Source organism: Oreochromis aureus, linkage group 1 (genome assembly GCF_013358895.1).
Source record: "Oreochromis aureus strain Israel breed Guangdong linkage group 1, ZZ_aureus, whole genome shotgun sequence".
In the NCBI taxonomy this organism is placed as follows: Eukaryota; Metazoa; Chordata; class Actinopteri; order Cichliformes; family Cichlidae; genus Oreochromis; species Oreochromis aureus.
In genome coordinates, this window is record NC_052942.1 from 13,965,921 (window position 1) to 13,979,043 (window position 13,123).

At 42.1% G+C, this 13,123-nt stretch overlaps 1 protein-coding gene across 1 annotated transcript; it reads left to right on the forward strand.

Moving 5' to 3' along the window:
* The first annotated feature begins 3,603 nt into the window (after window positions 1–3,603).
* Window positions 3,604–6,195, forward strand: LOC120438185 (E3 ubiquitin-protein ligase RNF128-like). Its single transcript, XM_039608633.1, has one exon. The coding sequence runs from the start codon at window positions 3,682–3,684 to the stop codon at window positions 4,762–4,764; it is 1,083 nt and encodes a 360-aa protein (XP_039464567.1). The 5' UTR covers window positions 3,604–3,681; the 3' UTR covers window positions 4,765–6,195.
* Window positions 6,196–13,123: the final 6,928 nt, after the last annotated feature.

A 13,123-nucleotide genomic window follows, 5' to 3' on the forward strand; every position in this document is an offset into this window, starting at 1 on the left:
TTAAGGGTTTCTGAAGAGGACTTAGGGAGGTTAGGGAGCAGCCTAGCACTGCAAGTATACAATCCGGCTTTCATTTTAAACCATAAACCGGTTATATATATTAAATATCTGCCCAGAAACTCCTGAGTGTAGGGCAAGACCAGAAAAGGTGGCCAATGCTTCCTTCCATTGCTTTGCATTTATCACACAATGAGGAAATAGACGGAAAAATGCTGCCTAGCTTTGTTTTAGAGAAATGCAAATGATGAAGGACTTTGAACTGTGTAAATTGTAATCTGGCATTTTTTAATCTTCTTCAACCCATTGGCCCACAAAGCGTCCGATATGTCTACTTCCATGTCCTTAACCCAAGCATCCTTGATGTGGTGGTTTAAGTGTAAAAAGTGTAGTAAACTGGCTGATTAGGTGTTTGGAAGTGGGATTTCAATCAAATAATCATAGAAGTCACTATGAGCAGGTGGCTGATCCAGATGGGATCAAGAGTGTTTGACAAAATACCTCATTTGTAACTATCGAACTAAATGAGCAGAGGGAAGTATAAATGTTGATTGCAACTGAGCAAATGAAGCAAAACAATTGTCGATGTAGACGTCCTTAATAGTGTGAAGACCCAATTCCGACCAATGCTTATACACAGGGTCCATCAAGCCAGGTAAAAAGAAAGGTTTTGAGTTATGGGGCAAAATGGACAAAGCACCCCTAACTTGCTTTAAGCTCCTAAGAGAATGACATGGGACAAAATCTTTGCTAAGAAGTTTGGTAGGTATGTTTGGCTTAGAAAACAGAATAGCATCAACTGACGCACCAAAAATGGATTTAGCGCGCCAGCGCCTCTATAAAAGGCTAGGAAGGACGGCATCCCTTCTGAACAGCAGGAACAGCTGAAACACTGTTCCAGAAAACTGGGAGGACTAGTCCGCCCTCAGAGGAGGGTTTCTGCAAGTGTGACTTTGTAATTCTGTGGGGTTTATTTGCCCAGATGAAAGACATAATGATAGAGTCAATAGTTTAAAAAAAAAAAAACGATGATGTGAGAGAGATGGGTATGTTTTGGAAGAGATGAATACATTTAGGAAGTACCACCATTTTTTTAAGTTTTATTTTTTATCATCATTTCATTTAAACTCATAGACCACACCTGTTCAACAGCTCCTTAAAGCAAATATCTAATCAACCAATCACACAACAGTTACTGCTGAAGTTCAAACTGAGCATCAGAACAGGCAAGAAAGGTGATTTAAGTGACTTTGAACGTGGTTGTTAGTACCAGACTTGCTGAACTAAGTATTTCGAAACTGCTGTGTGCAGTATTTCTCTGGGAGAAAATTCCTTGTTGGTGTCAGAGGTCAGAGGAGAATGGCCAGACTCCTTCCAGCTGATAGGAAGGCAACAGTAACTTAGGTAACTGCTTATTACAACCAAAAGAGGAGAGCATCTCTGAGCATGCAACATGTCAAACCTTGAAATACAGGAGCTACAGCTACAGAAGACCACCCCGGTCCTGTCAGCTAAGAACAGGAAACTGAGTTTACAGTTCACACAGGCTCACCAAAATGCTCCAAGAGAAGATTTGAAAAATATTGCCTGGTCTGTAAAGTCTCAATTTCTGCTGACACAGCTGAATGCTAGGGTCAGCATATAGCATAAAAAACCTGAAAGCGTGCATCCATCCAGCCTGGTATCAGCGGTTCAGGCTGATAGTGGTGTAATAAAAACTGAGTGCCATTAAAACACCTCAGCCTACCCGAGTGTTGTTGCTGACCATAGCCATCCCTTTATGACCGCAGTGACAGCATGTTCATTGCTGTCAAATGGCCTCCACAGTCACCAGATCTCAATACAGTAGAGCACCTTTGAGATGTGGTGGCACATGAAGCCAGCCAACATATCTGCAGCAACTGTGTGATGCAGTCATGTCAATATGGACCAAAATCTCTGAGACATTTTTCCAGCACCTTGTTGAATGTGCTACGAAGAATTACAATAGTTCTGGAGGCAAAAGGAGGTCCAACTCAGTGCCAGCAAAGTGTGCCTAATAAAGTGGTTGATAAGTATCTCTTTTAATGACTCTGTTCATTTATTGGAATAACAACTGAATACTGTTTAATCTTTATTATTTAATGAACCTTTTAGGAGTGAATTAGTACAAATTCATTTCCCCTGTACTGCTTGCATTAATTTCTCTACAATTTAATTTTTTTTATTCTTTTATTTATTTATTTTTTTTAAATAAGTGAGTTTAAGTTCATCATCAAACTAACATCGCTGAATACTATTGAAATCACTATTCTTTTCTTGGATTAAAATATAAGCAAATGCGCACATATGTCCAGTGCTGACAGTTTGCACGTCTATCTGACTCACCTAGCTTGGTGGAGGTTTGTCATTGCCTTTGACCACACCACTAACCAGCCAGCAGATGCCAGTATTAGATCAGAAAGTCTCAGGATACCTTTAGAATCTAACGCCAAACTTCACCTGTACAGAGGAATGTCTGTTTTTATTAACTTGAACAAGACATGATCTTTTTGGAGCGCGTGTTCATAGCTTGACACTGTAATATTTCTGGAATTTATGGGTCAGAGCAGAACCATTGTTCCTGTTATCAGAAACTGTGACTTCTAGCTGTGCTAAAAGGAAATATCTCACAGTCTTTTATTTACAGAGCTAGCCCCAGTCAAATGGATTATTTAATAGCGCATTGTGTACACATTCTTTGTGTGTGTGTGTGTGTGTGTGTGTGTGTGTGTGAACTAAGGTAAAAATGGCTCAGTCCAATAGAGCAGATCTCAATCCAATCCAATCAGGTAAAATATCAAGCTGGACAGCAACCTCACCATCTAATTTGTCATTTGAAGCCTTTTTGTCTCTTAGTGTTTGTGTGCTTTCACTTGTGTGTAAGAAGATACAGCGGAAACTTGACAGTGCCTCGTTCTATTTCAGTTGTCACTGGTATGCCTGCAGTGGTGGATGAGTCTCTAGTTACAGTATCAACACAATGGAAAAAACATTACTCTTGTGTGCAAAAGTCTTATCCTCTTCACTCTGTTTTTTTCCATAAGCCTGTAAAAATATTCAGCAACATTAGTCTACTGCAGCAGAATATGCACAAGACTATATTTGTATATTAGAGACAATAGCCGCAAGGCAGAGGGGCAAAACCTGCCTGTCACCTTAACAAAACAATGATCGCAGCCACAGAAAAAGAGGAAGGAAACTAGTCAGACTAGAAAAACTGGCTGAGTTGCTTTTTGTCATCATTACACAAGGAGAACGCAGCAGTTTTACTGCTGTCACAGTCCTGCCTTATGAAAGCCTTCTTATCGTTTGCTTATCATGTCTTTCCTTCTCGAATGTTGTTCCTTGGCTCTGGAAACAGCATAGGTCTGTGCGTTTTGTGTACTTCAACTTGTTGAATAGCAACACCCTGCCCTCTGCGGGGAGTGTTCAGTGTTCAAGGTTCAGGAAGATAACGAGAGGTGAGTGGCTGACGCGTAGCTTGTTTTATGTTACCAAAGGCTCGTGTCATATTACTGAAGACAGCAGGCTTGGTGAAACTATCGCCGGATTGAGACTGCTGAGACTTGAACAGACCAGGAACTGGGACTTTTTCTTTTAAAAAAAGAAGTTTTGAAGAGGCTAAATAAGCCTGACTTCCTCTTGTTCAAGAACAGTGTTACCATGGGTGAGAAGACACAACCACGTCTGCTGCTTTTGCTGTTTTTGTCAGGGCTTGTTCACTGTTCAGCTACCTTTGTATTTTGGACCGCCAACGTGGAAATAAGCTTTGTGAACAGCTACAATGAGACTGAGGAGAAATACTGTGAGTGTGGGTTGTATGGCCGTAACTCTCCCGTGACAAGCGCTTCGGGCATCGTTACACTTCCCGTGGGAGACCCCAAAGGCTGTGGCCCAGATCCTGTGTACGGCCGCAACACAACCTCACCACCGTGGATAGCCCTGGTGAAGAGGGGCAACTGCACCTTTGGTGAGAAGATCAATGCTGCCAAACGCCTCGGAGCAGCTGCTGTTGTTGTGTATAATGTGGACGGCAGTGGAAACAGCACTACACACATGGCACACTCAGATGCAGGCGGTATCGTGACGATCATGATTGGTAACACTCAGGGCATGGAGATTGTCAGGCTGGTGAAAAACGGGATTGATGTTCAAATGATAATTAGTGAAGGCATGGCTCACGGGCCCTGGATGGACACCTACTGGCTTTACTTTCTGTCCATTGCCTTTTTCATTGTGACCGCAGCCTCCATCGCCTACTTTGTGTTCATCTCCGCAAACCGTCTCTACAACATGAGCAGGAGCAAGCGCAATGAGAATAGACTGAAATCCGAGGCCAAGAAGGCAATTAAGCGTTTGCAGGTACGCACGCTCAACAGAGGGGACGAGGAAACCAGTTCGGACTCCTCGATGTGTGCCGTTTGTATCGAATCCTACAAGGTAGGCGATGTGGTGACCGTGCTGACGTGTGATCACATCTTCCACAAAACCTGCATCGAGCCCTGGCTGCTGGAGAGGCGAACCTGCCCTATGTGTAAGTGCGACATCTTGAAGGCCCTGGGCGTTGAGGACGACAGAAAAGAGAGCTTCTCTGCTGAGTCACCGCCAGATGTCACTGTGATCACAGTGACAGGAGACACCCTGTATGAAGTCCCACTCACTGACCCAGGGAGCCTCGACCCGGAGAGACAGCATCGCTATGACAACAGGGCCTTCGAGGAAGACTCAGAGGCTGCAAGGGGATGAGCAACAACAGTGGAAACAAAACAAAGCACAAATCAGGACTCAGTCAAATTCCCTGTTTGAAAGACATATTTTTCTGGCACACAGTGATCCAGTGGAATCAAAGTTTAATCTATCAACAGAGGAGACAATGTTCATCTTGCAATGTGGACATGAAAAAATGATTTTAAAAAGAACCCAAGGATTTAAAATGTCAACGGATGTGTGTCATTAACTTAAATGTCAGTGCTTCTTCTTTGTTTTCTGTTCTGGTGTAAGTCTGTAAACAGTGGGTGTGTTCATGAATCCGCAGCTCATTAGAATAGAATTGAGCAGTCATGGAGCGACACCATTGTCAGGTTGCTGTTTTGCATAAGCAACAAAGCAGTCGATGTTGGTTAGGAAGGAAAGTAAATATCAGAAAGTGGGGCCATATTTCTTCCAATAAAAGGCTCAATATTGGACTGCTCGCAGTAATATACAACAAACGTTTCCTTTTCCTTTAAACTGCAATACAAATATTTCTCATAATCCACTTTGTCCTAATGACTGTACGTTCTTTTTCTGAGTGTTTTTTTTTTCCATTTGCATCTGGGTTGTCATTCTGGATTTGCAAACACACCCTCATGAACACACCTTTGTCTGGAAACACTGCATGGCATGCATTTCTCTGGCATGAGTAAATAAAACACCTGAGGGCCAGAGGCTCATAGCATGACAATGTGCTGAAATAAGAATTTTCATGTTCGGTCAGATCACAACCCGAAGTGAAATGTAATGCAGTCATGTTGCAATAGACATATCTATCTATCTATCTATCTATCTATCTATCTATCTATCTATCTATCTATCTATCTATCTATCTATCTATCTATCTATCTATCTATCTATCTATGTATAAAACAGCCATTGGCATTGTAGATAATTTTCTTCCAAAGATGTTTTCTTGGCTGCTGGATGGGGGAATTACTGTGTAATTATCGTGGAATTATTGTGTGTGTTATCTTTTTAAGTAATACACTGAGATTGGCTTATCACTCAATCAACTTTACCTGTTAATATAAAGGTAACACACTATGGAAAGTACCGCTGATTTTCATTTGCAGACATAAATTGTTATTGATGAACATGTCTTCCAGGTTTCGCCTGTGCTCTACCTCTGATCTATCACATGGTTAAATATAGGAATGTGTTTGAGATTCTTCCACGATCCAAAGTGTGTCCCTCCATAAAGGATAAAGCTAAAGAATTATTTCACTTCTTTGTTTTCTGGCGGGATGTGCCGATCATGGTACTAAAAAGATTTTATATCGAATCATTTTCACGGCTGTTTTACAGATTCCAGGAGTCTTAAATTGCACTGTAAAAAATGAATATTAGCTTCTGTATTAAATCACATTGATGCTTTTTAGAATGAAATAAATCCCTCAAAATGAGGCCAACTTAATGAGGACACGTACTTGTGAAGTGGTGTTTGTTTGTGTGTGTGAGAGTGACGCATGCATGAACACGAACGCGTATGAATGTCTAGGTGGACTACTCTACTTTTAAAAAGTATGGTAAAGGAACCTCTCACTTTCAGAGATGTGTCTCTACAGGGATAACTGTAGGAGAGAGGTGAAATTGTAATTACTCCTGCATAGGTGGGAGCTGATACACACACACACACACACCTTAAGCTTCAGTGGGATAATCATCATACCACAAAAGTATACGGGCTTGAACGAACAAGCCGAGCAAGCTCGTCTACTCCTCAGGTGATCACATTTCCTGAGTTGGAAAAATCCAAAACATGTAAACAAAACTGAAGCTCTGGGAAGATGTGTCATGTTTTTTTTTGCTCAAAACAAACAACATGCTGATAATCAGTCTGTTTAGCTAATAAATAATGTTAATAGGTTATCAAAGTGGACCCAAAGTAGCATTTACTACTTAATACTGTATTACAAGCTAAATAGTTGCAAAATAAAATGGTTTCACTGTCAGTGGTTTGAGCCTGAGTGAGCCGAGGCTGGTCCAGTTTTGGTACAGAGCTTTTTCGGTTTAGCAGAGATTCCCAATCTTTTGGTTTTGTTTTCGACTGAATTCCAGTAATGACCACGTGTGACACCTGAAACTCAGTCAGTCAGTTAGTACCTTATAAGTTTACCACAGACCGTGGCCTCTGTGTGGCCGTTTGTTTGTTTTCTTCTCAGATTGCTTGATTTTCGAACCCCGAGGTATCCGATAGTTGGCAATAAAGCAAAATCAAAAAGATATAAGCATGAATTTGAGTTCCCGTGCATTCTTGCTTGCTTTGTGTTTATTTGCTTGATTTCAAATGTTAAGTTTTAGTTTTCTTTTTAAATATTCTGTGCCTCTGGGCTTTGCCTTGTTTTGTAGTCCTCATGATCAGAGGCTACACTAACCTAAACGGCATGGTGAGTAATTAGTCCTTGGTGCTCATATTTTTCACTCAGGCAAGCAAGCAGCATCTGTTTATGTAATACTTTCCACTTGCAAGGGTCAAGGTGCGCATTGTAAAACTAGCTTATAACACACCCTTATAAAAACTAAAATGAGCTTTAACGTCTTGCCGTTTTATTATATTGTCAGAGAGTGTCAGAATTTCCACACGTTGATCAAAGAATTGATTGATTTGTCACAAGAGGAAAAAAAAAAAGATTAATGTAAGAGTGGGGTCAAGTTGTGCAAGGCAGGCATGGTTAGAAGCACAGAGACTAAAGCGGCGATACTAACAGGGCATGAGCCAAGGGCAAGCGTTTTCGGTGAAAGTCCTGCAGTCCTAAGCCCAGAGGGTGAACTAAGTGTTTCCTCACATGGCGCTCCCTCTCCCCTTGGAGGGCAGTGTGTGCTGGATTTCAGGCCAGTGCTGTGAGCTCAGCTTTCATAGGTCAGATGGTTATAGTGGTATAACAGCACGACAGAGAATCAATACTGAACTAACTGGCCGTGTTGGGAACAACTGGCAGGCTTTGGGTTAGAGGCATAGTAAGTAAGTAAGTAAACTTTATTTATTAAGCGCTTTTCACAGATAGACCATCACAAAGCGCTGTACATAAATATTAAAATAAACAATAAAATCAATAGACAATGTACAAAATATAAAAGATCACATGTAAATAATGTAAAAATATAAAATATGAAGAGATCAACAAAAGGCTTGTTTAAACAGAAAGGTTTTTAACTGTTTTTTAAAACAATCCACAGAGTCAAGCAAACGTAACTGTAGAGGTAAATTGTTCCACAGCCTTGGTGCAACAGACTGGAAGGCTCTGTCCCCTTTTGTCTTCAGTCGTGTACGGGGGAACAACTAAGAGACTCTGAGTCTGTGAGCGGAGATGACGAGCAGAAGTGTATGCTCTGCTCAGCGGCGGTGCTCTTCTGATTTATTGTAGTTGTTCTGAGAAAATTGAGTCAGAAGGTTTTCATTTAATGGCACACTAGTCGGTGGCTGTACCCTGGTTCCACACTTGACCTTCAGTTCCAGATAGGAATCAAACAATGGAATTAACTACCGTAGTGGCCCGATAGCTTATCTTCTCCTGCGCAGCCTAATCACAGTAAACATCTCATGTTTTTCTATGGCACCAAGTACACTTGGCTGGAGGCCTGCAGCTGGACGAGACAGTGGAAGGTGTTCTGGCCTGCTGTTTGTCGCAATTAAACAAGAACACACTGCTCTATGTTTAGGCACGAATACAATGCTTCTCTGTAAGTCTCAGTCTGTCCTTGTGAACATTAGGATCGTCCTGCAGCACCACCTGGTGGACACAGTCAATGCTTGCAGTGACTTTAAATTGCCTTCCAGAGAAGGTAAAACTGCACGGTTCCACCCTTTCATATTTGATCTTCAGGTACTTCAGGACAATTTCCTGCTTGAGTGGAACATACAGAGTAATAAATCCTTTCATAATGAAATAGAGCGCTTACGTGGCAGTGTACTTTAATGGCCCAGTTGAGGAGTTCTGCTTGTCCACTTATTGAGGCATTGATATGCCAAACACACACACAAGTTCAAACAGCTAGGATTTTGGATTGACCTTAAACTAGATCTATCTATCTATCTATCTCTCTCTCTCTCTCTATCTATCTATCTATCCATCCATCCCACTCTGTGGTCTGTCTATTAAGAAGCTTCAGTGGAGCAAAAGAAAGTCTCTTTAATCGAATTACAGTACTTGGTGGTTGTCCATGGCTCTCTTGTCCCAGACTGTCTGAGTAATTATCTTAATGAACGAGAGAAATTTGATTACAAAAGCGCACTAAGAAACAAATGAATCAATTTAGCGAGGGAAGTACAACATAAAACATTTCTTATGTTGTGCTTACACAGACAAATAAATCACAAAGCCCCCTTCTTCACATCTCACTGGCTCCGTGATGAAGTGAAAATATTGAGAATGCTAGTCACAGCTCTTCTCTGCAGGTTTATGTTCAAAGTATTAAGAAGACTCAGACTCTTCAGTTCAATAAAAGCTACTTGATATTTTACTGGTGACTCAGTGTTGGGACTAACGCGTTATTAAGTAACGCGTTACAGTAACTACGTTATTATTGTGGTAACGAGCACGGTAACTAGTTATTATGCCAAAACCAGGAACGCGTTACTCGTTACTGGGATTTAGATAGGCTCGTTACTCGTTACTCGTGTGGTGGATATCGCGGAGCTTCCACAGATTCAATAACATTAGCAAGTGGTGGAGGCCAGCAGGTGGATGAAGGAAAGGGAGGCAAGAGGAGAGACCCAAGCGGCCGCCGGTCCGCGTGTCAGGTGAACTGAACTTCAGGTAAGAAGTTATGACCTGCAGTCTATCGGAGTCAGATATAAACCAAGTTTAGGTGGAGTTTATTTTCGGTATGCTGACATTTTCGTACTGCGCGCTAGCTAGCATGACGGAGTTTCTATACAGCTGGGTGGGTGCTATGTTACTGATGTTGAACTTTATTTTCTTCATACAGTTAATTATTAGAGTTGCCAACCGTCCCCTAAAAAACAGAATCGTCTGGTATTCAGAGAAAATATTACGCGTTTTCGTACTGAGGTGAAAAGGAACACAGTTTGTCCCGGACTTCAGCTACAATGAAAAAGACACAAAGCTGAAGCTGCACAGCTGCCTCTTCTTCTCTCATTCTCTCCTCTCCCGTTTCTACTTCAATCACGAAACTGATCAATGATCAGCTGATCGGCTTTTTCTCTTGTTTATTTATCGCCCACTTTGCGCCAGAAAGAGGAAACCAGCGGATGTCGCGTTAAACAACAGCAGCACATTTAAGCTTGATCAGCTGTTGTTAGAATTTATTTAATATTAATTTCTAGTATCAGCTGATGTTTGCTGGAGCCACAGCTGTAAAGCTGCTGGTCATGATATCGGTTTGGTTATCTGGTGAGAGGGAAACATGAAGATGAAACCAGGAGATGTCCTTACTGAATCATCAGAGCTGAACAGGTGATGGAGAAATAGGTTTACCTTTTAGGTGACATGAATGAGTTGAAGGAAGTTATGAACTGTTTCTGAGAGACAAATAACACCAGGATCCTTTTCTAAGTAGCTGACAGCTGGTAACTGTGCAGGGGCGGGTCTAGCAAAGTGTTGCCAGGGGCCAGGTAGGGCATTAACAGGAAAGGGGGCACAAGGAAATACTTTTCTTTATTATTCTCATTTAAAATGTCTCGCTTTTAAAAAATAATTATCTGAGTCTTACAACAAACGATTGATAGATTGATACATATATACCATCAGAACAGTGTACATCACTGTCACAACAGTGTTTGTTTTCATTCAAAGGCTTTATGATTTTTCCTATAATGGCGGGCCGGTCTCTAGTCAAAATGCCCGGACGATTGTTTTGTCCCAGTCCAGCCCTGGATGCAGCTCATCTGCAGTCTGGTGTTACCTACATCTTCCTATTCAGAAGGCAGAATTTCCAAGTTCTGAGTACAATCAAAAGCACCACGACTGCAGTTTTTGTGTTGGATGTAAAAAGCAGGCTAGAATCATGGCGGCGGTCAACGACGGTCCAGGCGTGATTTCTCTCGTGGAAATGTGCGCATTATTTTTCCTTTCTATTGGTAGGTGGCACAGTGCACTTGTGGCAAGTAAGCAAGCTAGAAGACTGGCAGTCTGGCTGGGTATCCAGTTACGGAAGCAACACATTAACAAGAGAATTCTGAGTAAAACCAAAGTTACTTTCCCTAGTAACTAGTTACTCTGAAAGTAACGAGTAACTTGAAGTAACCGAGTTACTTTTTTAGAGAAGTAACTAGTAATGTAACTAAGTTACTAATTTAAAGTAACTTACCCAACACTGCTGGTGACTGATGTGGCTCATGTCTGGCTACTTATTGTGTTGTGCATATATCTATACTCCCCACCCCAGCAGCACTGTTTCACGTTTTCACAGCGCTGAAATGCTGCAGGGGCATTCATAAGTCCAAAGGGGATGCGAATCCACTCATATAATCCCCAGGGGGTCACAAAAGCAGTGAGTGGACGACTTTCTTCTGACACGAACCCCTGGTGGTACGCTTTCCCCCGATCTAAAAGCGAAAACCAGGAGTTTCCACCCAAACTGAACATAATGTCCTGGACGCGTGGGATGGGCTGGCGATCAGGATGGGTTTTCCGATTCAGGTCTCTGTAGTCTATGCACAGTCTTAAAGTACCATCTTTTTTTCTAACACAAACGACTGGTGAGTAGCATGACGAGTCTGACTTTCTGACCCAGCCTTGTGCTATTAAATCATGCAGGTAACTTTTCATGCAGGTAACTTGCCATGGCCGCTTGGTAGAGCGGCCATGTCACAGACAGGTATGTGCGTTTGACTGGTTCGTTGTCTTTGAGTGAGATGGTCATTTTCAGTTTTTCAATACAGCCTATATCATTGTCTGTCTTAGAGAAAGAATGGCATTCCTCTCTGAGCATCTGTTTCGCTAATACTCTCTGCTCTTCACCCAGGTGGCTAAGATCTACAGGTGGATCCCACTCTTCACTAGAGCTACACTGGGCTTGTGTATTTGTCTGGTTAACAGTAGCTACAGATGCGGCTTTTTCAAACATCTGGGCAGGTAAAACAGCTGTAATAGTCTGAACCGAGCCAACTAACGTACGGCCTGGAATGACAATTTCATAGTCAATGGGGTTAGAGACACCTAGTGTTATGACAGGTAAAGTACCCTTCTTAACTTTAACCAAAGTGTCAAAAAACTCAAGATTGTCTGGCCACTGAGGGTTTAAGTCTGGCTCAAATATCATGACCATGTCCTGTTTAAATGGCCCTGCTGCTATACGACCCTCAACATGCATGTGGCTCTGTTTAGGTACAGTAATACAGTCTTTCTTCGTCATCACTTTGTACTCGTCAACTGTATCTGCACTAACAGCCTGTATAAAAGCTTTCACCTTGTGTCTTTTGAGGCTGGGAAATGCTTTTCTCACTGTGCTGTACAGTTTAGCTTGGTCAGTCTTATTCACAATGTATTCAATGACATTGTAACCTATAATAGGGCATGTGAGCTGAAAACCTTTCATTACCAACATGGGGATGGTCAATTTCTCCGTTTGTTCAGTTCCAGAAACAAGTTGGAAGGTTGTCTCAACCCACCCAAGATATGGCATGTTGGTCCCATTTGCTGCAGTCAGGGTGAGTTCAGATGTGTCCATAATATCGGCTACATCTCTCAGCTCCGTGTGTGGCAGATAGTCCTTTTTCCATTTCTCATCAATGATCGACACCTGTGAGCCTGAATCCCATAGAGCTTGAAGCCTGTGGCCGTCCAGGAGACACTCAACCAGACATTGCCTGCCCACCAGAGATGTGACTTTGTGAGGGGTGTTTACATGAGCTGGCGGCAGTGGTACCTGAACAGTCTTATTGTCTTTGTTAGTCTTTAAGCCAGTGCATTGTCTCTTATGTTGTCTCCAGTGTTGATTCTGGCATGCTTTTGAACAATAAAGTGCGTTTTTACATGCTGAACACTGTCTCATGCCTGACTTTTCTTGTTTACAGTTGGAGCAATGTTGGGACTTGTGGATGATGGGCATGGTTAACACTCGTCCCTCGGTGGTAACCATTGCTGGTTTAAATGTTTCTCTGTATATGGTCTCATACCTCTGCTTCTACATCCAGCCTGAAAGTGTTCTCTACTCCCACAGAGGTAGCAGTGTGTGCAGCTAACTCAGTTAAAAGCTCGGGTGGTATCCTAGCTTTAACTTCTTTCACAGGGTTCTTAGCAGGTGACACATCATCTGACTGCACTGCACTCACACTTGTAGCAGTCTGTGATGCTAAACATCTTTTCTTGTTTTTCCTTTCTGCCTCATTGGCACAAGCCATATTTAACCTCTCTAACAGGAGTTCATCAGGTGTCTTAGAGTCTAA

What these genes read in the sequence shown, in the direction of transcription:
- LOC120438185 (XM_039608633.1), top strand. Translation starts at nt 3,682, where the DNA reads ATGGGTGAGAAGACACAACCACGTCTGCTGCTTTTGCTGTTTTTGTCA.